Here is a 24057-nt window from a genome sequence, read left to right as displayed (position 1 = left end):
ACCTGAGAAATTTGCGGTGAGCCGTGTGGATTGGAATATGAAAGTAGGCATCCTTTAAGTCTAGAGTAGACCGAAGTCGCCCTTTTGCAAGAGAGGTAGTATCTGTTGATGTGTTACCATGTGAAAATGGTCTGACTGTGTGTAAAAATTAAGGGGCATATTATCAAGGAACGGCGTTAAAATTATCGCCGCTTTAGCAGCAGGAAACTGCTACTAAAACAGCGATAATAGACTTGATAATATACCTTAGAGAATTCCAATAGAAGCCCATGTTCTGGTGTTAACATGGGCTTCTATTGGAATTCTCTACCGCATGTTATCAAGTCCATTATTGCCGTTTTAGCGGCAGTTTCCTGCTGCTAAAGCGACGATAATTTTAACGCCGTTCCTTGATAATATGCCCCTTAGTTCTCAGAGATCTAATATTGGTCTGAGAGAGCCATACTTTTTGGGAATTAGGAAGTAAAACGAATACACACCCGACCCTTGATGTTTTGGTTGTATGGGCTCTTTAGCTCATTTTAGTAGTAAGGACTGTACCTCTTGTTTGAGGAGGTGTAGGTGATCCAGTGAAAGTTTGTGTGACTTTGGGGGAATGTTTGGAGTAGTGTTTATGAACTCCAGGCAGTAACCAGAATGGATAATTTGTAGAACCTTCTTGTCTGTTGTTCTTGACTGCCACTTTGGTAGGAAATGTGACATTCTTCCCCTGACAGGTGTTAAGTAGTCGGGGGGAGCTATGGGCAAGTCACTTCTTTGTATTGGAGGGAGAGGTACGTGTGTTAGAACCTCTACTTCTGCCTTTGCAGTTGTTCCCTCTGTAACCCCCTCTGAAGTAATTTTTAGAGCCTGAGGGTTGGTTATTGCCCTTATAGGTGGATGCAGTTTCCAAGGAAGTATTTTTGGACCCTGCCCGATAGAAAGAGCGCCAAAAGGAACCACAGTTTTGTGCAGACTGAAGGGCTCCCATAGATTTAGCCACTTCAGCATCTTTTTGTATCTTCTCAAGTGAAGAATCTACCACTGGCTCAAAAAGGTGTTGTTTATCAAAAGGTGTGTTCAATATGGATCCCTGAACCTCAGGTTTGAACCCTGATATACGTAGCCAGGTGTGTCTTCTTAAAAGGATTACCGCTCTGGCAGGTGTGTCAGCAGCATCTAGGGAGCCTCTAATTTGGTTGTTTGAAATTAACTGTCCCTCACGTACTAGGTCTTGCACTTTAGATTTATGTTCTTGGAGTAGAAGTTGGATGAGTTGTTCCATTTCATCCTAACGCGCACAGTCATACCTGGCTAGCAACGCTTGTGTATTAGATATGCGCCAGACGTTAGCTGCCTGGTAGGCTGCCCTTTTCCCTGAAGCATCGAGAAGCTTTGACTACTTATCTGGGGGTGGAGCTTCTCCAGTAGTTTGGGAGTTTGCCGTTTTGTGTGCATTGTAAACTACTAATGAGTCTAAGGGTAAATGTCCTTTTATGTAGACTCGATCAGATGGTGCAGGCTTGTATTTTTGATCCACCCTTGGAATAAGGATAGGTGCCCTAACCAGATCATGCCTGGTCATTCCTTTCAGCATGGGTAACATATGTGTTGTTGAATTTTGTGTGCTGTTTAATGTATCAAAAAAGAAATCCTCTTCAAGGGTTTCTTTATGGAGCTGGACCCCATGGTAATTGGCAGCCCTGCCTAGCAATTCAATATAGCCTATACTCATCTGGGGGAGAGGGCCTGGTAGGATATAGGTCAGGATCATTGTCTGTAAGTGAGTCAGTGTTGTAGTCCCACTAATCAATAGGTTCATTATCATTATCCCCATCCCCATCACCCTGATTTGTCAGGTGTATGTGGTGGTGAGTGCTCAGGTGAAGTTGACACAGGTATAGACTGATGCGAACGTGGTGATGGAAGACCAATATTTTCTGTTTTGGATCCGGTTTTTGGAGTGGATCACCAAAACTGTTTCTTTAGGTGACTTTGGAGCATCAGTCTGTTTCTTTGCCAAAGGTTTTGGTGCCGACGGCTTCAGGGTTAATATTTTCAGATCCGAGGTAGTTTTCAGTGCTGAGTGGTGAGGTTCTGAGCCGGACTTTGGCTTCGACCCCGAAGGCTTTGGTTCAGTCCCTGACTTGGCGTGGGGTGTTTCGGTGCCCGAACGTTTTTGGTAGGCTTCGTTGCTGAGCCAGAAGGCGGGGCGTCGGAAGCGTGGTCTCGGTACCGACCGGGGGCCGAGGATGCGGGTTGGTCTGGAGCCTACTGACAGTACGTAGCCCATGCGTGATGTCTTCATCATGGTCGGAGCCGTCATCGGAAAGAGATCTGTTCCTGTTCCTCCTCAAGTCCGACAGCGTCGCTGGCTTCTTCATCAGATTCAAGTCCAAAGAGGTCCGGAATGGAGCCTGTGTGTTGGCTCTACATGTCGTGGTTGTTGAGCCTGACAGTTTCGGAGAGTCTTTTTGGAGTGGAAATCTCGGCACGCGTCGCAGTCCTGTTCACTGTGTTCTGGTGACAAACACAGGCTACACACTTCGTGTGAGTTGGTGAGCGGGTATTTCGCGTGTGACAGAGGACAGAATTTAAAGGGAGTTTGTTCCAAGGACTGCAAGACGAACCAGGGGCTAGGCCCGATGGCCTACCATGAGCTCTCCAATAGGGTTTTTATCAATAAACACGATCTGCGAAGAATGGAACACGCAATCGGAAACAATACCATCGAGGGTGAGTGTTCTCCGCACCACAGGAAATCGAAGGATCGACGTTGAACCGGAGCGCAGAGAGTAACATCTGAACCCGATGGCAGAAAAGAACAGTCTGAAGATGGATTCGATGACCATGCTCACCAAAAGGAAGAGTCACCTACCTCGTGACTAGGAAGATTTCTTCGAAGAAAAACAAAGTGCAAACATCTGGGCCCAACACTAGATGGTGATCTATGCATAAGCATGTGATCTACAGCTCACATGCCTCAATCGTGTTATTTCTAACCCGGGGCATAGACCTCCGCACTGCTCGTGGAGTGTGCGGAGATTTGCCTTCTCCGCCTTCTGCAGAGAAGGCAAATCTCTGCACACTCCGCGGGCAAAGCGGAGTTGGCCAGCCCCGCCTACACCCCCACTATTACAAGTAAGTAAAGATTAAGTAAAAATACATTTAAAACACTTACCTACATACTGCAGCATCCCGGGCTGCAGTCCTCATCTTCCTTGCTGTATGGGTAATTCTGATGAAAATTGTACAGGCATTGTCCAGCATTCCGTCCATCAATTTTATAGTTGCATATGTACTATCAAGATGGCAGCCGCGAGTCGCTGAATACAGCAGTAGGCAACTGCAACACAGAGAGCCCTGTGAGGGTTCTACCACTGACCCCAAAGCTGCCCTGCTGACTGGGAAGAGCTGGGCCCTCAACCCTGGGCTGAGAGTAACCACAGCGCTGGCCCTGCAATCTGCTGCCACAGTTTGAACTGCTGCATACACCCTGGTGATGCCAGAGGCCATCAGAGAATGCCTGATAGCTTGCAGGGGCTGAACTATTGATTTGGTGGTGGGGACCCCACCTTGGGAAGGGAGGAGCACAGAGGTCAGATGTGTGACAGTGAAAACAAAGGCACCAACAGTGGTATTTGTACTGGAAAGGGCTCCAAGACAATTAGACGTCAGGGGAGAGGCCTGGGCTTCAGTGACTCTGACTACCCTGGTTATAGCCTTATAGACTCCAAGGGCCTGGGTGGAGGGGCTGCTGAGAAGGGGTCCCGAGTGGGCAAACGACACAGCACCTAAGGCCCATTAACTCGCCAGTGAAGCACCTGGGTAGACTTGAGGCCTCCATTTGACTTCCCCTGGTGAATTGACTGTGACACCCACAGACATAAACCTAAAATGAGGAGCATAAGATCCATTAAGGACTTAGGAGGCACTGCTGTTCATTATACTACATCCCCTCAGAACTGGACAAGCCTGGAATCATCCTGCCTGTGATGCACAGGAGGATTAGCTGTATGAGATCCTGGAGGTGGTGCATAGCTTCAAAGAATGCCTAGAGGCCAACATTACAAAGTGGTGATTGACCTGGGCATACTGAAAGGTAACCACCTCAAACTATGGGATAAGGAGAAACAGCACAAGGAAGCAGTGGATGAGTTGTGTCTCACAATGATGGAACTGCAGTCCCAGGTAACTTATTTGCTAAATAGGATGAAGAACCTGGATTAGAGAGTGGATGATGCGGAGGTTCACAACCACCACAATAACATCCGGTTGATGGGCCTTCAGGAACAGTTGTAGGGTGGAGACATGATCTTCTACTTGGAACATGCTGCAAGCTGTTATGGTTCCCGAGGGACTGTAGCCATTCTTCTCCCTGGAAAAGGCGTACATGATACCAGTCTGGTGACTGCCGCTGGGGGTGCCACCCCGGCCTGTGGTGGCACGAGTCCTCCACAATAAGTACAGAGGTCAGATCATTGAAGAAGTGTGCTTTAAGCCCAACCTGCAAGTGCAAAACAGCAGAGTGCACATCTCTCCAGACTATACCATGGCTATGCAAAGACAAAGGTCCTCATTCTTTGGAGGTCAAGGGGGAGTTGAGAGTGGCGGGTATCTCATACATGCTCCTCTTCCAGCGCAGCTCAAAGTCATGGTCATGGTAAGCATGACTGACTAGAACAGTATAAAAATGGCACAGCTGTGAATCCTGAGCAATGACCACCAAGACATGGCACAAAATTCCAGAGATGGCAGAATAGACCAGCGGATCGGCACCAGTCAAGGGAACAGGTGGCATGCTCCCAGGCAGAGGCAGTGGAGGTGGCATCCTCTTTCTGAGTGTCTGACCACTGATCGGAGGAGGACAGTCTGACTGGCTCAAAGCGAAACAGCATTGAACTAGACTCCTCCAGTGTAGGTACATGAGGCATCAATACTGTGACATTCAAGACCAACTGTAAATTCACCTAAGTGGCGCCTACTGGCACCCCACACATACGGTGGGTGGCAAAGTGGGTAGAATGTTAGCTTGGCTCGTCCGAGCAGAGTGCAGGTGCCTGAGACCCAACTGGGTGCCATTGATCCAACTCAGTTCAGAGGAGTGTGGCATGGTGCATTCACAAACAGACATCCATAATGTCTTCAACAGACACTATTGCGAACTCTATCAGCAGTGGGGGAAGTCTACTACGGAGGACACCGAGTCCTTTGTGAAATGAGTTCTGCTACAAGGCCTGCCAGGAGATGATAGTACAACTTTAGAGGAATTGAGTACAGAAGCAGAGATTAGGGGGGCACTGAAAGATTTGACTGGGCAAGACCCTGGGCACTGATGGCCTCCTGGCAGAGTTTTACCAAAAATATACTGCAATTCTTGCTCCTCTTTTGGTAGGGCTGTATACAGCCTACAATAGGTGGCCGCTCCACGACACGGTTTGAGAGGCGATCCTGTTGACAGTCGCTAAACCACATAAGTAACCAGCCGATGTATCCTCCTATGGGCCACGATCGATGCTGAATCTTGACTACAAGATCTTAAGCAAAATACTAGGAGATTGGCTCTGCCCTCTCATTATTTAATCAGGAACAAAATAGCTTTATTCCACAACACGACACGTCCTCTAATATACATGGACTGTTTTGAATATTAGGAGAGGCTCATCCCGCGGCTTACCCAAACACGGCGGTCCTCTTGTTTGATCTCCATCAGGTGTTTGACTCGGTGCAATGGCAATACCTTTAAACAGTCATGAAATGGATGAGACTAAAGGACATATGGGAATGATGGGTGACACTCCTCTATGGATGGGTGAAGGCCCGGGCACAGAATGGGCAGCTAATATCAGACCCCATTGAAATTGACAGAGGCACCCGAGAGGGTTGTCCCCTGTCTCTCTTACTATTTTCCCTAGCCTTCGATCCATTTGTGGCCCTGATACGGATGGAAGGACTACACCGAGGCATTCACCTAAGGGATCATGAACACTCCATTTCCCTGTGTGCAGACGATATGCTGCTGTTGATTGGGGATGCGGAGGCAGATGTACCTTGGGGAGCTCAGGAACTCAAACATTTTGGGAAAGTATCGGGACTTAGACCTAACTGGGACAAAACAGGTGCATTCCTGGGGTTAACCACCATGCTGGAAGCCCCACAATCTGTGCTGCTCAACCTACACATAAAGCGGGCAATGACATTTAAATAGATGAGTGTCAAGGTTTATCATGCAGATGGAGATATTAGAGATAGCAATTTGGGACCTGCACTACACTTGTTGTGGGCTGCAGTGACTTTCTGGCGCATGCTACATATGCACCTCACGGACTGAGTGGCCCTATCTAAAATGGTGATACTCCCTCCAATTCTATATTTGATTGCAGCACTATCAATTGCATACCGCAGATGTGGTTTAGGGCCATGAACACTCTCCTGAAAAGCACCGTGAATAACGGCAGCTCACACTCGGTTGTTCCAGTGCTTTTGTAGTAAATGTTTACAGCAAATCGCACGTAATTATGTAAAGTGACATAATGGCATACTTCTTGAAATTTCACACAAACACAGTGAAATTGACATATAGAAGCACATGTAGTCAATATTTGGAGTACTGCTTTGCTTCTGAGAAGCAGTGGCACTCTTCAATTGAAAGTATTGCACCTCTGCTGAGAACCGCAGGCTACCCCCCCCCCCCCCGCCCTCCCACTCAAAATAAAGAAGTGCAGATACTCAGTGCCTGACAGTACTGGCTCATTTAGAGCACTGAACTAGCGTAACATGGAGTTCCCAAACTTACCCAAATTACACTATTGTAATTTATATATGCCTTGGCCTAATTGGAATGTATGTTAATGCCCTTTCGGAACTGCCTGATAAGCAGTTTGCTTTGTAGGCCAAAATTGTATTTTAAAACATACAGGGGCATATGTACAAGACACTGGCAGAGTGCGGTGTTGTGGCAAAGTTGGTAACGCTGCGCTCCAACAGTTTGAAAATGCAGGGATGCGCCATTTTCACAAGAATGCGGTGCAACCCTGATTTACCCATAGCGCTGGCACTAAAAGCACTGCCTAGCACCAGGGCAAGCACTCTAGTGTCATTTTGCAAAGGTGCCTGCTCTGTTGGCAATTGTTAATGTGCAGGAAGGGACACCTTCCAGGACATAGACAATCCTTGTAGGTGATTTGCTCCATCTGTGTGTGCTGCTGAATGCAGCACACGTGGAAAGAGTAAAATCCGCAGAGAAATAAAACATTTCTCCTCGTATCGCCTGCTTAAGACCAGGTATTCCCTGGCAGTACTTTTGGAGCTGCTCCCTACCTTGTAAATATGGAGCATATAAATATAAAAAACAATGGGTGTTGGGGCATAATGCACACGGCAACACCCATTGCATGCCCCTTTCAAATAATGCCCCTATTACTGAGTAAATTGGGGCAATATTTACAAGGCGGTGTTAAGCTACATTAAGTGGCTTAATGCCACTTTGTAAATAAGGCAAAGGGGTTAACGACACCAGAACGGTGGCTTAACGCCGCCTTGAAAATGAGGCACAGGAGTTAATGACACCAAAATGTCGGATAAAGTGATGCTCTGCTGGCTTTAAATCCTTGTAAATATGAACCAGAATTTGACCCTATTCCTTTTACATTTCTTTACTGCAATTTCCGCATTGTGGCCAACCCGTGTTGGTCTCGGTCAGATGACCCAGAGTGAAACTGCTATTTGGCAACACATAACCCTGGCAATGAGCCACTGGTGCCAGACTGCTACCATTTTTAAGTGAGCTTCCCGACATGAAGATCAGAGCCTAGACCTGGACAAGAGTATGTTTCTCACCTTTTTATCAGTATTTCATTCTTGTTGGCGATATCCTCCATGATCTTCTCCAATGGAGGAAGTTTACACAAGCCTAGAAGACAAAGGGTTCTTGTCACTCAACCAGCAGCATTGATCATATTTTTGTTCTTATTTAAAATATAAAAGAGCAAAATAAAATATTTGAAGAGTATGACAAAAGAGTTAGGCCACTGCTCAGTAGGTTCTGCGCCAACCAAGAGAATTCAAAATTACAGATGGCAATCCTTTGAGTGTTTTGTGGGAATGTTCAGTGCTCGTGATATTGTTCAGAGAGAGCTTAAGGAACACAAATTCTAACATTAAACTCGTGCATGATTTGTAAAAGAATAGATGCTGGGACCCAAAGTTTTTCTCACTCTTGCAGGTTATTTTTCATCTCTGCTATATCCCTTTGTCACTACCTTTTGATCCTACTCTTTCTCCATTTATCCACCTTTCCAGCCTTTCTGAGTCAAGAACTCTTCTAATTAGAATGGAGGAGCCAAATCTAAAAACATAATTTAATCAGTGACTTTTCTGCTGAAAATCTGAGCAACGAATAAAACTTATGGCAACTGCTACATTTGAGAACAGCCAGCTGGGGAACAGATTAAGACCACTTACGTATGGTAGTTGGCCAAAAATTGCCTGCAATGATATTCTTACAGTTACAAGTGTTCGGTGCCAGATTGGAACCGAAGACTTATTGTTGTTTATATTTTTATTAAGTCAGGATTAATCAGATCACATACATAATACTACAGTAAAATGAAAAAGAGAGCGAGAAAAAGGCCCGAGGATACTGCCCCATTGACAAGCAAATAGGTGCCAATAATTTAAGCAAACATTAGTATATCCAACATAAACGATACACCAAATGAACAGGCAAAGGAATGGGTAGACCTGAAGGAAAAAAGTACAATACAGTGCATGAGTGGCAAAACAGACAATACAGCACCAACAAAAATGCGAACATTCAATCTCTGCAAGAGTTTGAGTTTAAAAAATATTTTTAAAAAAATGAGTTTGAGTTTAAAATATTTATATAGCGCACTTTCACCAGCGGTTTCATGGCGCTGCAATAGACAGGTCTCCAAGGTAGGAGTAGGGGAGCAGAAGGGAAGGGGGAAAACATCAAGTGGTTTTAATTGAAACATTTGGAGAATAGGTAGGTTTTAAGTTTCTTCCGAAATTGAGGGTACAAGTTTGTGGATCTGAGGTCGAGAGGAAGGGAGTTCCACAGAAGTGGGGCAAGAGTGGCAAACTTTGATCCTCCCCATTTCTTTCTCTGAAAGCGGGGGGCTGATAACAGGTATTGCGAAGAAGAGCGTAATTCTCTGGTTGGAACATAGGGCACAATTGCAGATGTTATGAAGGCTGGAGTCGCGCCCAGTCGAGCTAGAAAGGTGATGGAGGCAAGTTTAAACTGGACGCGTTCGCGGACAGGGAGCCAATGTAGAGATCTTAGGAGGGGAGTTACATGATGGGATTTCGGAAGGTTGAACACTAATCTTGCCGCCTGGTTCTGGATTAATTGCAACCGCCGTAAACTATATGCAGGAATCCCTGCATATAAGGTGTTGCCATAATCCAGGCGGGAGATGACCATTGCCAAAGTGATCAGTTTCAAGGCCTCGAAGGTGAAAAAGTGAGAAACCTTGCGGATGGTGCGGAGTGACAAGAAGGAGGAAGATACCACTGAGCTGACCTGGGAGTGAAGAGTGAGCTGAGAATTGAGTTTGATACCTAGAGTTTTAACTGAGGAAGAGGGGACCGGGGGGGAACCTAGGGAAGGGGGCCAGAAGAGTGAGGACCAGGGACTGGAGCAACCACCTGTTAACACCAGCTCGGTCTTATCCGGGTTAAGTTTCAGGTGGTTGTAATTCATCCAGTCCTGGATAAAAATCATAATGGACTGGAAATTTGAGATGGAGGTGGGGGAAGAAGACAGGTTGAAAACAAGTTGGAGGTCGTCAGCATAATTGTATATGCTGACGTCCATTTGTTGTAGTGAAAAAATGAGAGGGGCAATATACAGGTTAAACAAAAGGGGTGAGAGGGTGGAACCTTGGGGGACCCCGCACTGAACTTTCCGGAAGTCCGCAGAGAACTCACCCAGGCGGACAGCCTGGGTGCGGTCCCTCAGGAAGGAGGATAGCCACACCAGAGCGGAGCCTCCGATCCCTGCCGCCCCGACACGGGAAAGTAAGATGGTATGATCAACCGTGTCAAAGGCGGCTGATAGATCGAGGAGAACCAAGGCCTGGGTCTGGTTGGTGTCCCTTCCCTCCCTGAGGTTGTCAAGGACCGAGAGGACTACGGACTCCGTAGAGTGTGCGGGGCGGAAACCGGCCTGGTGGGGTGCGAGGATCCCATACTCCTCCACGAAGGTGCTCAGGGACCTGGTGACATGGCGTTCGAGCACCTTCGCCAGGAATGGTAGGAGGGAAATAGGGCGGTAGTTGGCGGGGACCGAAGGATCAGCGCCAGGTTTTTTTAAAATGGGGACGAAAACGGCGGTTTTCAGAGGGTTGGGAACAACCCCCTGGGAAAGTGAACTGTTGAGGAAGTGGAGGGGGGGTCTGGACAGGTGGTATAGATGTGGCGGAGGATGTGTGCAGGGCAAGTATCCAATAGGGATCCGGATTTGATAAGAGGAATTAATGAGGCCAAGGAGTCTTTAGTCAAGAGAGGAAAAACATCAAGTTGTCCTTTGGGTGGGGGGTCCTGAGGGTCAATAAAGGTCGGGGAGGGTGAGGGAATATTGGTTTTAATAGTAACAATCTTCTCAAAAAAGAAGTTATTGAGAGAATGGCAGAGGTCCTGGGACGGGGAGGGCTTAAGAGATGTCCTGTCGGAAAAAGCCAGGTTGTGGACAATTGAGAAGATTTCCCTCGGTTTATTCTCAGCTGCATGGATCTTTGCAGAAAAGTAGGCCTTTTTTGCAGCTAAGATGGCATTTTTATATTGAGCGAGGAGCGTAGTAAACTCAATTTTAAGTGGGGGGGAGTAATTCCTTCTCCAGGCACGCTCGGCGCGGCGTACTGCCAATTTGGTGGTTTTAAGGTCCTCATTAAACCATAAGTTGGCATCTTTCTCCCGTTTAGAGGATACCCGCTTCAGTGGGGCGATTAAGTTACAGCTAGAAGAAAGCCAATGTTCAATGGCAACGGCCTGAGAAAGGGTGGAGAGGCCTTGTAGGATAGGATAGGAGGAAGCTAATGCTGCGGTTAGGTTCTCCGGAACCACACGGTTCCATGAGCGGACCCAGACATTCTTTGGGAGCGGGGGCCTGGTGGAGGGATTGATGGGAAGGGTAAACTCAATCAAGTGGTGGTCGGACCAGGTGCAAGGCGAGATGGTCAGAGAGTCTATTGGGCAGTTCAAGGACCAGATCTGGTCTAAAATGTGTCCTTTGACGTGAGTGGGAGAATGAGCATGTGATACAAAATTGAGGGATAAGAGTGTATCTGAGAATTCCCTAGAGGAAGGGCATTCAGCTGGGTCTGAAGGCCAAAAGTTAAAATCTCCCAGTAGAAGGATGGAGGAGTTGTTAACCGTCAGGGTGGAAAGTACCTCTTGGAAATCGGGGAGGAAGGATAAGGGTGACTGCGGGGGGCGGTAAATGAGCATGCAAGTGAGAGGAGGAGTGGTAGAAGTAGTGCAAATAGCTAAGTACTCTGTTGTGGCAATGCCTGGTAGGGATAGGCATTGAAAGGGGAGGGCGGACCGAGCGATCACTGCTACGCCGCCTCCATTTCTGCCATTGCAGCGGTCTGCTCGGAGAGCATAGTAAGGGAGAGGAAGGGTGGCCAGTAGGGTGGGGAGAGAATCCGCGCAAAACCAAGTCTCTGTTAGAAAGAGAAGATCGGGTGCGTGGAGGTCTAGCAGCACCGACAATTCGTGTGAATGGGCTACTGCTGACCGGGTGTTAAGATAGTAGGCCGAAAGACTTTTAGATGAAGCTGGGCTATCGACCACTCTAGGAGGATGGGGGAAGTGGGAGGAACAGGGGGGTTAGAAGATGAAGGAGCAGGTGTTAGGTCCAGTGTAGATATGAGAGAACGAGTAGAGGCAGGGAGAGGCCAGGGGCCCTGAAGGTTGCGGAGTTGTGTAGGGGAGTAAGATGTTAATTGAGCAGAGTGGCGTGCCCCTAGCCCCGGTCGGCCGCGGACAAGCGCAGACGGGCTTGCCTTAGGCGCGCCTTCGGCGCACAAACGGCGCGCCCACTGCGCGTCCGGTATCTACACATGATTTATGGGTCAGTAGGAGGGGCGGGAGAGGGGCGTGGCCTCAAAAAGGGGCGTGGCCGCGGCAAGCGCCGGAAATGGCGCCAAGAGTGTCCCGGTACCAACAGCCGTGAACGCTAAATCCGCTGCACGGGTGGTCTGGGCGAACTGAGGTCTGCAAGCAGCAGATTTGAGGAGCGGAGGTGAGTGATTAAAAGCACAGAAATAAGTGACATTCAATGTTTTAAAATCAGCAATATAAACAAAAGTGCGTGCTCCCGGCTTTCCGCCTCAGGAGTAGTCTGTCGATCTGGCTGGCGCTAGTGATTCAGCGCCTTTTGAAGCTAGGAAGGGGGCGTGGCCTCGAAAAGGGGCGTGGCCGCGGCAAGCGCCGGAAATGGCGCCAAGAGTGTCCCGGTACCAACAGCCGTGAACGCTAAATCCGCTGCACGGGTGGTCTGGGCGAACTGAGGTCTGCAAGCAGCAGATTTGAGGAGCGGAGGTGAGTGATTAAAAGCACAGAAATAAAGTGACATTCAATGTTTTAAAATCAGCAATATAAACAAAAGTGCGTGCTCCCGGCTTTCCGCCTCAGGAGTAGTCTGTCGATCTGGCTGGCGCTAGTGATTCAGCGCCTTTTGAAGCTAGGAAGGGGGCGTGGCCTCGAAAAGGGGCGTGGCCGCGGCAAGCGCCGGAAATGGCGCCAAGAGTGTCCCGGTACCAACAGCCGTGAATGCTAAATCCGCTGCACGGGTGGTCTGGGCGAACTGAGGTCTGCAAGCAGCAGATTTGAGGAGCGGAGGTGAGTGATTAAAAGCACAGAAATAAAGTGACAGAGTCACAAGTGTCGCTGAATCTAAAGATCCCAATTGAACCTATTCATGTTCTTTCGAATCTCCTGGGTTACCGAGCATTCCTTGGTTTAGCCAGAGCCTGTTCCGAGTTGTGTATTTGCCTGACAGTTGCCCAACACTCAGTAGTTCGCGGGGGACTACTGATCACCAAGTTCTAGCAGTACAGAGTCTGGCACAGACTATAAGTATAGACAGCAACCTTCTAAGCCTTATATCATATTTAATTCTGCATCCTAACAATATTTCCATAGGAGTAAACGGAGTATCATATCCTGAACTTGCCGTAGCCAGTAGTCTCCCCTTCCCAGAATTTCATAAGGGCGGGCATCAGTGCTTAATTTGTAAAATATGAAGTGCAGGTGCTCACAGTTTTTAAAGAGGCCACACCCCCTTTCCCAACCCCACCCACTTCCTCCAGTGACTCCACCCATTTCCTTTATTGATTCCAACCACATCCACAAGTCTCAACACATCAGAGCCACCTCCTCACTTCTTGAGTTCCGCAAGAAGCTGAAGGCCCGGCTCTTCACAAAAGCACCTTAGCCACCTCACACTTACACACCTGCCCATGCCCCTGAATACCCTCCTGGGTGATTAGTGCTCTATGCAAATCGATATAAGATAACATAATAGACCATATAGGAAGCCTATGACAAACACTTAAACGTGAACTCAAATTAGAGAATGTGTGTAAATCTTAAAATGCAGCTTTAGAAAAGGTCATTTGAGGACTTGAGGCAGCTTTGCAAACAAAAGAAAATGTGCTTGTACGGTGCTGTTTAAAAGAAAGGAGGAAAGGATGAAGGAAGGAATACATTAAAGAAGGCAGTAACAATTGCAGGCAGGAAGAGGAGCACTGGAGTAAGGAAATAAGTAAGTAATGGATGAAAGAAGGAGGAAATAAGTAATTAATTTGAAAGGAAGGAATGAAAGGATAGAGGGAGAAACATACCATGTATGTTTGTTAAGCACACATTCACTAAAATGGGCCTTGACACCAAATTAAAAATGTTCTTATCCGGCTCAATTGCATTAATTTTATCTAAAGATGAAAGACTGCATGGCCACACCAAGATTTCAATGTATGACCCTGCAATAGACACAGATTCCCGGAGTGGATATAAACATGTGTGCAAGAATGAAAAAATTAAAAGGGAGCGTGAGGGAGGAGGAGAGGTCAGAAGGCAAAGATAGATACGATAGACAAAGAAAGTGAAGAGAAATATGGAAAGCAGAGATTGGGTTTGCAAGATTGGAGTAGAACGTGATGAGAAGGAAAAGTGAAAAGAGGAGAAAGGCAAGGGAAGAAGACCGGACAGCGGGGAGCGTGTGTGAGTAGAGTGGCAGGGATCGGAGTGCACCGCACGGCTGTGTAAGGCCCGTACGCTCGCAGCGTACCAGCCGCCTTGCACTGCGGTATTGAGATCCCCCGGCAGCCCTGCACTTGAAGAGTACGGCCCGTACGTTTGACACGTACCGGCCGCCTCTTGCCGCGCTGCCTCGCGTCAAAAAGGCATCCCCGCTCTGAAGGAGCGGCTTGTACGCTGCATCCGGAAACCAATGCGACCAGACCCGGACCGTCTGCCTCGCCCCCGTGGCCCCCGCTCTACGCCTCGCAGAGGATGCCGCAACGAGCCGGGGCTCGCATCAAGGAGGGGCCCACACTGCTCCTGGCCCACCTGTTTCTTTTGCCCGCATCGTCCAAGCCGGACTCTACAAGTTTAAAGGCACTGTGCCAAACGACTCGCACCCCAGTGGTGTACACCTCGGACCGGAGTGTCCGCAGCGCTGATTCCTCCTATTAGACTCTTTTCCCAACGCTGTACGAGTCGAGCCAAGGGCGCGAAGTGCACAGAACCAAAAGATACGCATTTTTAATGAACTCTGAAATTGCTAGAGGTATTGTGGCCTAATTTTAAACGTGATTTGGTCTTGTGCTAAGCCTCATATAAAATAACTATTTTTGATACAACCCTAGTGTGGTATCCTTTTGTGGTGTTGTCCCTGAGTTACTGTATGTGTTCACAAATACTTAACCTGGAAACGCTTCTGAGATAAGCCTTGTCTGCTTGCGCCACACTACCTAGAGGGTGAGCAGGGGTTATTTTAGAGGGTGATCCCCTTATCCTGACTAGAGGAGAGGTTCCCTGCTTGTCACAAGTAATTACCTGTGCCAACCAGAGACCCCCGAATCTAACAAAATCCCACTGTCAACTATTTTCAAATGAAGTTAGACATTCAACTCCATTCAGACAGGCTTCCACATACACTTTTTAACTAATAAAGCACAAAATTCAACCAAGTATGCTGCCAGTGCTATATTAGGATTGTAATGTATGATCAGCAAGTAACAAAAGGAAGTCTGTGACAAAAACAGAAACCCACTGAGCTATCCACATAAATACAGTTCGGTCATCTCCATGGTACATGTTCTACGTTACCCCTCTGCATTACAGTCAAAACTACAAATAGACAAATCTCTGATCTCTCTCCAATAGGCACATAAGGCTGTACTGTACGTATGCAGCAGGGGTCTATGGGACATGGGTCTTTGGAGGTGAGGAGACAGTTTGGGGTGATAGATCTCAGCAGGCTTGTGTGGGTCGGGGGAGGTACAGAGTGCTCAACACAGCCTAGCTCCTCTGATAGCACGTTATGAATCAATGCTATTTTTCTCCAGATCAAAGCAGAAAAGTTCCCCTTGTATCCTCTCTCTGGTTAGGGGGTAATTGGGAGAGCCTCCTGGTTTGAGTGTCCAAGACTGAGTAGGGATTTGTGGTCTCACGTGCAAACTCTTAAAAGTATGGCTACTCAGGGCCCTGTGCAGGCTTCAATTCAAAGCTATAATGGGGAGGGGTACAGTGAGAGCGAGGGCGGGAGCCAAGGGGCACTGTAACAGGAGTGAGCAAGTGCTGTGGCAATGAGGGGCATTGTAATACGAAGTGGAAGGGGATTGTAAGCAGAGGGGCACTGAGAAACAGGTGAGAAAGGCACTGTGGAGAGAGGAGCATTGTGATAGTGGGAGAAGGCCACTGTGGAGAGAGGAGCATTGTGATAATGGGAGAAGGCCACTGTGGAGAGAGGGGCACTGTCGGAGGTAGCGGTGGGGCACAGTCACAGTGGCAGGGATGGGAGGTGTTCTTCAAGGCGCTTGTGGCTGCCACAGTGCCCATTGCAGAAGGGAGAGGATGGGTGTGATAGGAATGAGACGGTACCGGGACAGATAGGAGCGAGTATGAGTATACAAACACTTTCCCCACAAGCCTATGCGTTCTGTGTCTTTGAAACTCTGGAAGCTGCATGTACCCTGCTAGCATCAGCAAATCCTTTGCCTGCGCACACCTCATTTCACTGCCCCTTTCAACAGAATGCTTTATTAATCACTCAGTAACATGCAGTGTACTTTTTGCAAACTTCCCGCCTATCATGATTTATTTAAAATAAAGTTTTCTCAGTATCAGACAATTCTCAATTAAACCAGATTTCACTCCAGTGCTTACTGAAATGCCATCAATAGTGTATAATCTAGGTATTAATACACTGACTGCCAGGAAGAACATTTTCACTTTCGGACCACCCTCAGCTCCTTTCCATATTTTGTTATTACGCTGCAAGGCCATGTCTGTGCTACTGGGGCAGGCAGTTACTGGGCAGTTTGCTGCAGGTGCTGCAGTGCTAGAATCAATTGATGGTGTCCCACAGCCAAGCACTATTCTATCACTCTGTTACCTGTAGAATGTCAGTTGTGTGTAAAATAATGCACGCACAACTCGCCTAACCTTGCAGCTTCAGTTACACTGGAAAGCGCAGACCGTTAGCTGGTGCAGCTGAAATTAGACTCCCAGTTCATCGTGAGTACAGTTTATACTGCCCATGACACAACACACCCGCACTTCCCCCACCCTGAAGACCAGGCACTTGCGCACGCCAAAGCAAGCACACCAGCAGCATGCACCAAATCTGAACGTGCGTCTGTACAAACCTCAGGGCTTGTCCTACCTTATACTTACAATGCACCCTGCCCTTGGGCCTACCATAGGGGTGACTAATATGAAGTTAAGGTAAGGTTTGGGGACTGGCAAGTAGGTGCACTTGCCCAGTCAACATGACAGTACCAGACTGCACGCAGGTTCTGCAATGGCAGACCTTAGACACATTTTACAAGTCTGCTTCTGTGGGTGGCACAACCAGTGCTGCAAGCCCACTAGCAGCATTTTGAGTTACAATCCCTGGGCACCCCTGGTGCACTTTACTGGGGTCTGACAGTAAACCAAATAAGTCAATCATGGAATCCAATCTATATGTACATTTTACACAGGGAGCACTTGCACTGTGGCACTGGTTGGCAGTGGCCGAGTGCTCTGAGCAGCTAACACCAGCAAAACACATGAGGCAACAGTAACAATAATGGAAGGGAGACCCATGCCAATGGTGCCAGGTTTAACAGATTTCATGACTTATAGCCTGATCATGTAATAGAACTATTTGTTTTAAGCATGAGAGTGTGGTTCTTCATCAAAGTGTAATCCCAATGGTATAACTGGCACTTTATTATGGGGCCGATTAACAGAACTAACTTAAGACAAAGTCCTAAACTTACTACTTTTGGTATTCACAGAAGGCCTTTAGTAGTAGTAAAGTTAGGATTCTGTTTTAAGTTTGACTTAAGACAAACTTAAGACAAACTTAAGACAAACTTAAGACAAACTTAAGACAGACTTAAGACAGACTTAAGACAGACTTAAGACAGACTTAAGACAGACTTAAGACAGACTTAAGACAGACTTAAGACAGACTTAAGACAGACTTAAGACAGACTTAAGACAGACTTAAAACAGACTTAAGACAAACTTAAGACAAAATCCTAACTTAAGTCTGTCTTAAGTCTGCCTTAAGTCAAACTTAAGACAAAATCCTAACTTCACTACTATTAAATGCCTTCTGTGAATACCAAAAGTAGTGCGTTTAGGATTTTGTCTTAAATTAGTTCTGTGAATCGGGCCCTATGTTTTTATCAGGAATACCTAATGTGATGGCACAAAACATCTTTTGATAGCATAAAACTTAGCGCAGTTAAAGAATCGCGATTGTGTGTCTTGGACATCACTGCAATGCATTGATGATACAAGACAAGAAAGATACACTCCTGTCACCCCTCAACTTTACATAATTAATTATTGTATATTCAATAAAGCAGAGGTGTATTCTTGCTCTCCCTCAGTATCTGCTTTTCTTCCTCCCCTTCATACCTCACTCCTTCCCTTCGCTCCAATCTTCCATCACACCTGCCCTACATCAGGGTTTTCTCTTAATCGCCACCTCGGCTCATTAAATGCAAACCCAATCTCTGCTTTCCATATTTCTCTTCACTTTCTTTGTCTATCGTATCTATCTTTGCCTTCTGACCTCTCCTCCTCCCTCACGCTCCCTTTTAATTTTTTCATTCTTGCACGCATGTTTATATCTACTCCGGGAATCTGTGTCTATTGCAGGGTCATACATTGAAATCTTGGTGTGGCCACGGAGTCTTTCATCTTTAGATAAAATGAATGCAATTGAGCTCGATAACAACATTTTTAATTTGGTGTCAAGGCCCATTTTAGTGAATGTGTGCTTAACAAACATACATGGTATGTTTCTCCCTCTATCCTTTCATTCCTTCCTTTCAAATTAATTACTTATTTCCTCCTTCTTTCATCCATTACTTACTTATTTCCTTACTCCAGTGCTCCTCTTCCTGCCTGCAATTGTTGCTGCCTTCTTTAATGTATTCCTTCCTTCATCCTTTCCTCCTTTCTTTTAAACAGCACCGTACGAGCACATTTTCTTTTGTTTGCAAAGCTGCCTCAAGTCCTCAAATGACCTTTTCTAAAGCTGCATTTTAAGATTTACACACATTCTCTAATTTGAGTTCACTTTTAAATGTTTGTCATAGGCTTCCTATATGGTCTATTATGTTATCTTATATTGATTTGCATAGAGCACTAATCACCCAGGAGGGTATCCAGGGGCATGGGCACGTGTGTAAGTGTGAGGTGGCTAAGGTGCTTTTGTGAAGAGCCGGGCCTTCAGCTTCTTGCGGAACTCAAGAAGTGAGGAGGTGGCTCTGATGTGTTGAGACTTGTGGATGTGGTTGGAGTCAATAAAGGAAATGGGTGGAGTCACTGGAGGAAGTGGGTGGGGTTGGGAAAGGGGGTGTGGCCTCTTTAAAAACTGTGAGCACCTGCACTTCATATTTTACAAATTAAGCACTGGTGGTATAGTGCAAAAAAGATACAAAACGTTTGGAAGAAAATTCATTTTGATGATATTACAACGTCTGATCATGCTAATAGAGAGCCTATTCCACAGCCGTTGTTTGAAAACGCAGCCTGAAGCAGTGTCTCATAGTTTAATTTAAAAATCTTATCAACCTGAGCACTTACTTTTATTCCCTAGTAAGTGGCTGTAGTTACTACCCCCGGGTATTAGGGTTGCCAGCTCATGATTTAACAGCAGTTGGCTCTTAGCTACATTATTTTTATAACCAGAAACTGACCCAAATTCATCGGCCTCCTCCACTATGCATTTCATAGCTATAAGGGGCTCAGTAGAATATTTGGCCACATCATCAGGACATGCGCTCACCTTCAATTTGCATTCACCAGACACCATAGGCCGGATCCCAACATTATTCTACAATGATTGAAAAAAAGGTTCTAAAACAGTGCAAATAAAATAAAATAGGGAAGAGCAGGCACCCCTGCCAAGTGCCCAGCTAAATCTTAAACAGCGATGAAGATATGCCAGCACATACAGGTTTGGCTGAGGGGGACCTATACAAGGCCTGTACCCATTTACAAATTCGATTTACAACGAAGAACTAGTATATTTGCCAACCAGTACTTTAAAAAGTGGAGGTACTGCCAGGTACTTAGTACCTGCTGTTCTTTCATTTGGAATAGATAGTACCAGCACTTATCAGCACTGCTTCAATTATTTTAATAAGAGAGCACCAGCAGTTCTCAGAAGCAAATGGGTACTCTTGGATAAGGAGCACTTGCAATTCTATTTTTCCATTTCAAGCACCTGTACGTGCTCATCGATCCCTGATGTCCTGTGGGCTAAACCATGAGAATTGAAATTCTGCAGTTTATAATGCAACCTTTTTTATTCTCTAGAATTTCCAAACTGAATCCAATTCCATAACCAACTTGCACAGACTCATTTTTGTATTACTGAAGATAATATTAAAACAAAGGTTTTCATTGCTAGATCTTGGAAAGGAAAAGGTTATCTAAGGAGCATAGAATATCACATTGACATTAAAAGAAAACTTGTCATTACTTTTCACTCACCCTTAAAAACACGCGTGACCCAGGGAGCCTGCATCTCTGTGGTAGGCATGATGGCGCCAAGAGGCTGGATGAGGCCAATCACACCCAGGGTTGGATGCTCCAGGGTGGGAAGGAAGATCTGCCGATAGAGGGAATTCATGGTCTGGTTGTTGAAGCCACAGTCTTTGAGGAGAGGGCAAGAGTAGGTGTATCCTGTGGCAAAAATGACAACATCAATGTCCTCCTCCACAGTCCCGTCCTCGAATTGAGCAGACGTTTCGGTAAACTGCACCACGGTGGGTTTCGTCACCACGTAGCCACAAGTGATCCGGCCGGGCAGCTCATCATTGAACAGCGGCTCTTTCCACTGAGAGCTACATAGGGCAAAAAAGAGTTTCCATTTGAAAGAGCAATCTTTCAGCCATAAACCTGAATTGTCTTTGCTATTTATATTTTGCATTTTATAAGGCCCAGAGATTGAGAGCTTTAGATTTGTCAACCCTACTTGCCAAAGTAAACATTGTCCTTGTAGAAGGGTCATTTGCAAAATGAGGTATTCAACATGTAAAGGTCTGTGTGTGTTTACGCCTACCAATCTCTTTCTCTGGCTCTCTTTCTCACACACTCTTTGCACCCCTCTCAGTTTCTCTCTCTGTCTAATGCTCTAACACACAAAGGACGATAACATGAGTTGCCTAGAGGCAAACCATTAAAGTACCAGAAACATGAGGAGCCCATAGCTTCCTCTAAATCCCCTATGTGGAATGAAGGCTATAAAGTAGGGCACATTTCCATGTTCCCTAGGACAGACGGAAAATAGCGCAACCTGTGGTGTGGAAAGAGAGTGGGTGTATCAGCTTAAATGTGGATGTGTGCATAGCAGGGTGTCCCAAGTGCAGTGCATTTTGGAGTAACCTTAACTAACTAAAGTGCCACCACTACGTGCATAGCAGGTCTGGAATTCTTTAGATGTCACCTTTCCCCACAGCTGTATGTCAGAATATCAAAGTCAGAAATATCCACCATTACAACCATTGTTTAGTCAAGGTCAACATATACAACAAGTATCGATGTAGTATTCATAAGTTTGTATCTATGTACCTTGAAAAAAATATATATATATATATACATTCACTGAAAAAAACCATAGGTTTCAGGGACGTTATAGTTAGTTGCACATTTCACTCATACAAAACCATAGAAATTCCCCCATTATAGTTAGTTGAGCTAACTATCACTCGCGCCCCCGCAATGCACTGCTGATGACATCACACATTACATCATTCATGACATGGTCAGTGACATCACTGATGATTCAGTGAATTTCTAAGGTTTTTTAAATGCTAATTTCCAACTGTAACGTGCCGGAAACATATGTTTTTTTCAGTGAATTTAAATACTAATTTCTAATTATAATTAAGGCTCCCTGTTTTCCATTTTTACAGATTTTTACCGATAAATACAGACAGAAAACAATGTGTTTTCTGTCTGCATTTATTTTTTAAAGTGGATAAATACAGAAAGTGGTGCTTCTTTTAAGTGATTCTCTGCGTTTTCTTTCGTGAATTATAGGCCAGCAACTGAGCAGATGGACAGCATGGGAAATTAAACAAGCATTAACATAGCCAATAGGTCTCGCTTTCTGGACCCTATAAGTATTTAGTAATGCAGCAGAATATCCTTGGTGCAATAACACCAACTGTTGCATGGATAAAAATGTATAAGGTCCCAAATGTGAGACCAATTGGCTATGCCAATGCTTGTTATCTATACTACAGTAGACCCCGCCTAGAGCGACATACCAAATGTGCCATCCCGGTCTATAGGTACCAGTATGAGACCCTCTGGTGAAGTATGACACCAATAGGGCGTGTGAGGGTCAACAAAAACAACGCAGGGTGGCCAGAGTCAGGATTGCTGACTGATACAATATGGTTATACAATGCATTTAAGGTGACAGTTACAGACTGGGAGAAAGTATCCTATCATTCCTAATTTCTCACCCCTTCCCATAACAATTTAGGATCTGGGTATATTTTTTCAGTACCTTATCAAATACATTACAGCCTGACAGGGAGAATCCACAAAATGACTTTATCTGCCATTCGACCTGACTCTTCCCCAGTGCTCCAGGCAAGAGGTCTTGTGACACTAGATTTCCCCAGAATATGACAGCTCAGCCCTTGGAGCCAAGAACAAAATTTCCCCGGACTTGCCCTTAGCTGTGGTCTGCCTGTGCTCTTGTAGTCCCTCCCTCCTGGCCCCCTCTCACTGCTGCATTAATTCCATTGCTTGACAACGGATCGGGGAGTCTGGCGGTGGAATTGCAGGTGAACTTAGGCCACTCTAAGGGTATCTAAAACAGGGGCTCCGGGCTACTGTGGAAAAGTAGGGCGCCCCACCGAGAAATAGGAGAAGCGAAGAAAGATTGACGGGTCCTTATAAGTAACAGGAGAAAACGAAAGAAAGATGATAACGAAAGAGAAACAAAAAGTAGAAATACGTTGAAAGAGATAATCTAAGCAAAAAACGAGAAGGGGAAAACAAAGAGGGAGGAAGGATCGACAGATAAATGCACAATACACAACGATATAAGGTGAAACAAAAAATTAAATAACTTGAGAAAGAGCTGGAGATGTGTTGGGATCTGTTAGACGCTGCTTCCGGCTGTCTATCTCTACTGTGCATGGAGGGAGTTAGCCGTGCAGGGAGTGGTCGTGTAACCTGCAGGACGTGTTTGTGCACTCCCTGCGCTGAGGGCAGACAAGGCTCTTTTAACACTGAGGACATGTGCTGCAGAGACGGTCATTGCCAAAGATCCGGGGAAGCGCTCTTTTCCTGCTCCTGCTGCTGACATGTAGGACCTAGCCCCCGGGCTGGAGTGCAGCATGACCCTTCTCCGGAGCGCAGAAGGCTGTGCGCTCCACTGGCTGCAGTGCCTGATGCTCCTGGGTAAGTGAAAGTCTCCCCATGTTGCTCTCAGCTGTCCAGTGTCCACGACACTTCTCGTTAAGAAAGCTTTAAACTCAGCACAGACATTCGTAGCACATGCTTCCCTCGTGCTCATAACAGCCCAGGAGTTCAGCCGCGAAAGTGAAAGTGCATCGCTATCGTGATGCACTTGGTAGAGAAAAGATTTATGGCTGCATTAAAAGCGCCCTCGGGAACAGGGGAAGTAAACAATAACATGGTCGGAGCTGCACGGCGTTTGCTAAAATGAAGGCATGTGTGCTGCCGTTAAAAAATAAAAAAACTGCAAAAGTGAAAGCAGGGGTGCGCGCACTCGCCGGCAAACACGCAAGTGGTGCGCGCGCATCACGGCCAAAAGTGATGCGCGTGCAGCAGTGATCGTGCTGGAAGGGAGGCAGATGGCGGCTGCGCACTTGAACGCAAGCGCTAGGCCGCCTGTGGCGGCACTTTAAAAACCCGTATACTAAATGTCTCTCCGAGCAGCGCATGCGCTGGCTCAGGTGAGACCTAAAAACCGGATGAAACTTCTTTAAATAACAGAATATGTCAACATACATTTATGGTATAATGCTAGTATTTACCAGTGGATGTACTGTTATGTAATATTTGGCACTTTAAATAGCTAAAAAACAACAGACATCATAGTATGAGTGCGCGTCTATCAGTCAAATGGATACGGAAATGTACAGTTTTACAACTTCATATATACGAAAGACACAAAATAAATATGGATAAGTACAGATAAAATGGCCAAAAAATAAATATGGATAAATACAGACGGAAATGGGCCAAAAATAAATACCATAAAACCGTGAGCCCTAATTATAATGTTCATTAAACCTATCTTTTTTGTCTGTGTTTTTAAATTAT

The 24057-nt window shown here is 46.1% G+C and overlaps 1 protein-coding gene across 3 annotated transcripts in view; it reads right to left on the bottom strand.

The window, feature by feature from the left end:
• Positions 1–24057, bottom strand: part of LOC144775490 (dimethylaniline monooxygenase [N-oxide-forming] 2-like) — a 205981-nt gene that overhangs the window by 6643 nt on the left and 175281 nt on the right. For all 3 annotated transcript variants that reach the window (XM_078659232.1, XM_078659233.1, XM_078659231.1), the window contains exons 7-8: positions 20239–20591; positions 7819–7891 (exon numbers count right to left, since the gene is read on the bottom strand). In XM_078659232.1, the coding sequence (XP_078515358.1) occupies positions 7819–7891; positions 20239–20591 (426 nt within the window). The remainder of the gene's footprint in view (positions 1–7818; positions 7892–20238; positions 20592–24057) is intronic.

This window comes from Lissotriton helveticus, chromosome 1_1 (assembly GCF_964261635.1).
Source record: "Lissotriton helveticus chromosome 1_1, aLisHel1.1, whole genome shotgun sequence".
In the NCBI taxonomy this organism is placed as follows: domain Eukaryota; kingdom Metazoa; phylum Chordata; class Amphibia; order Caudata; family Salamandridae; genus Lissotriton; species Lissotriton helveticus.
This window is presented reverse-complemented; position numbering and strand designations above follow the sequence as displayed.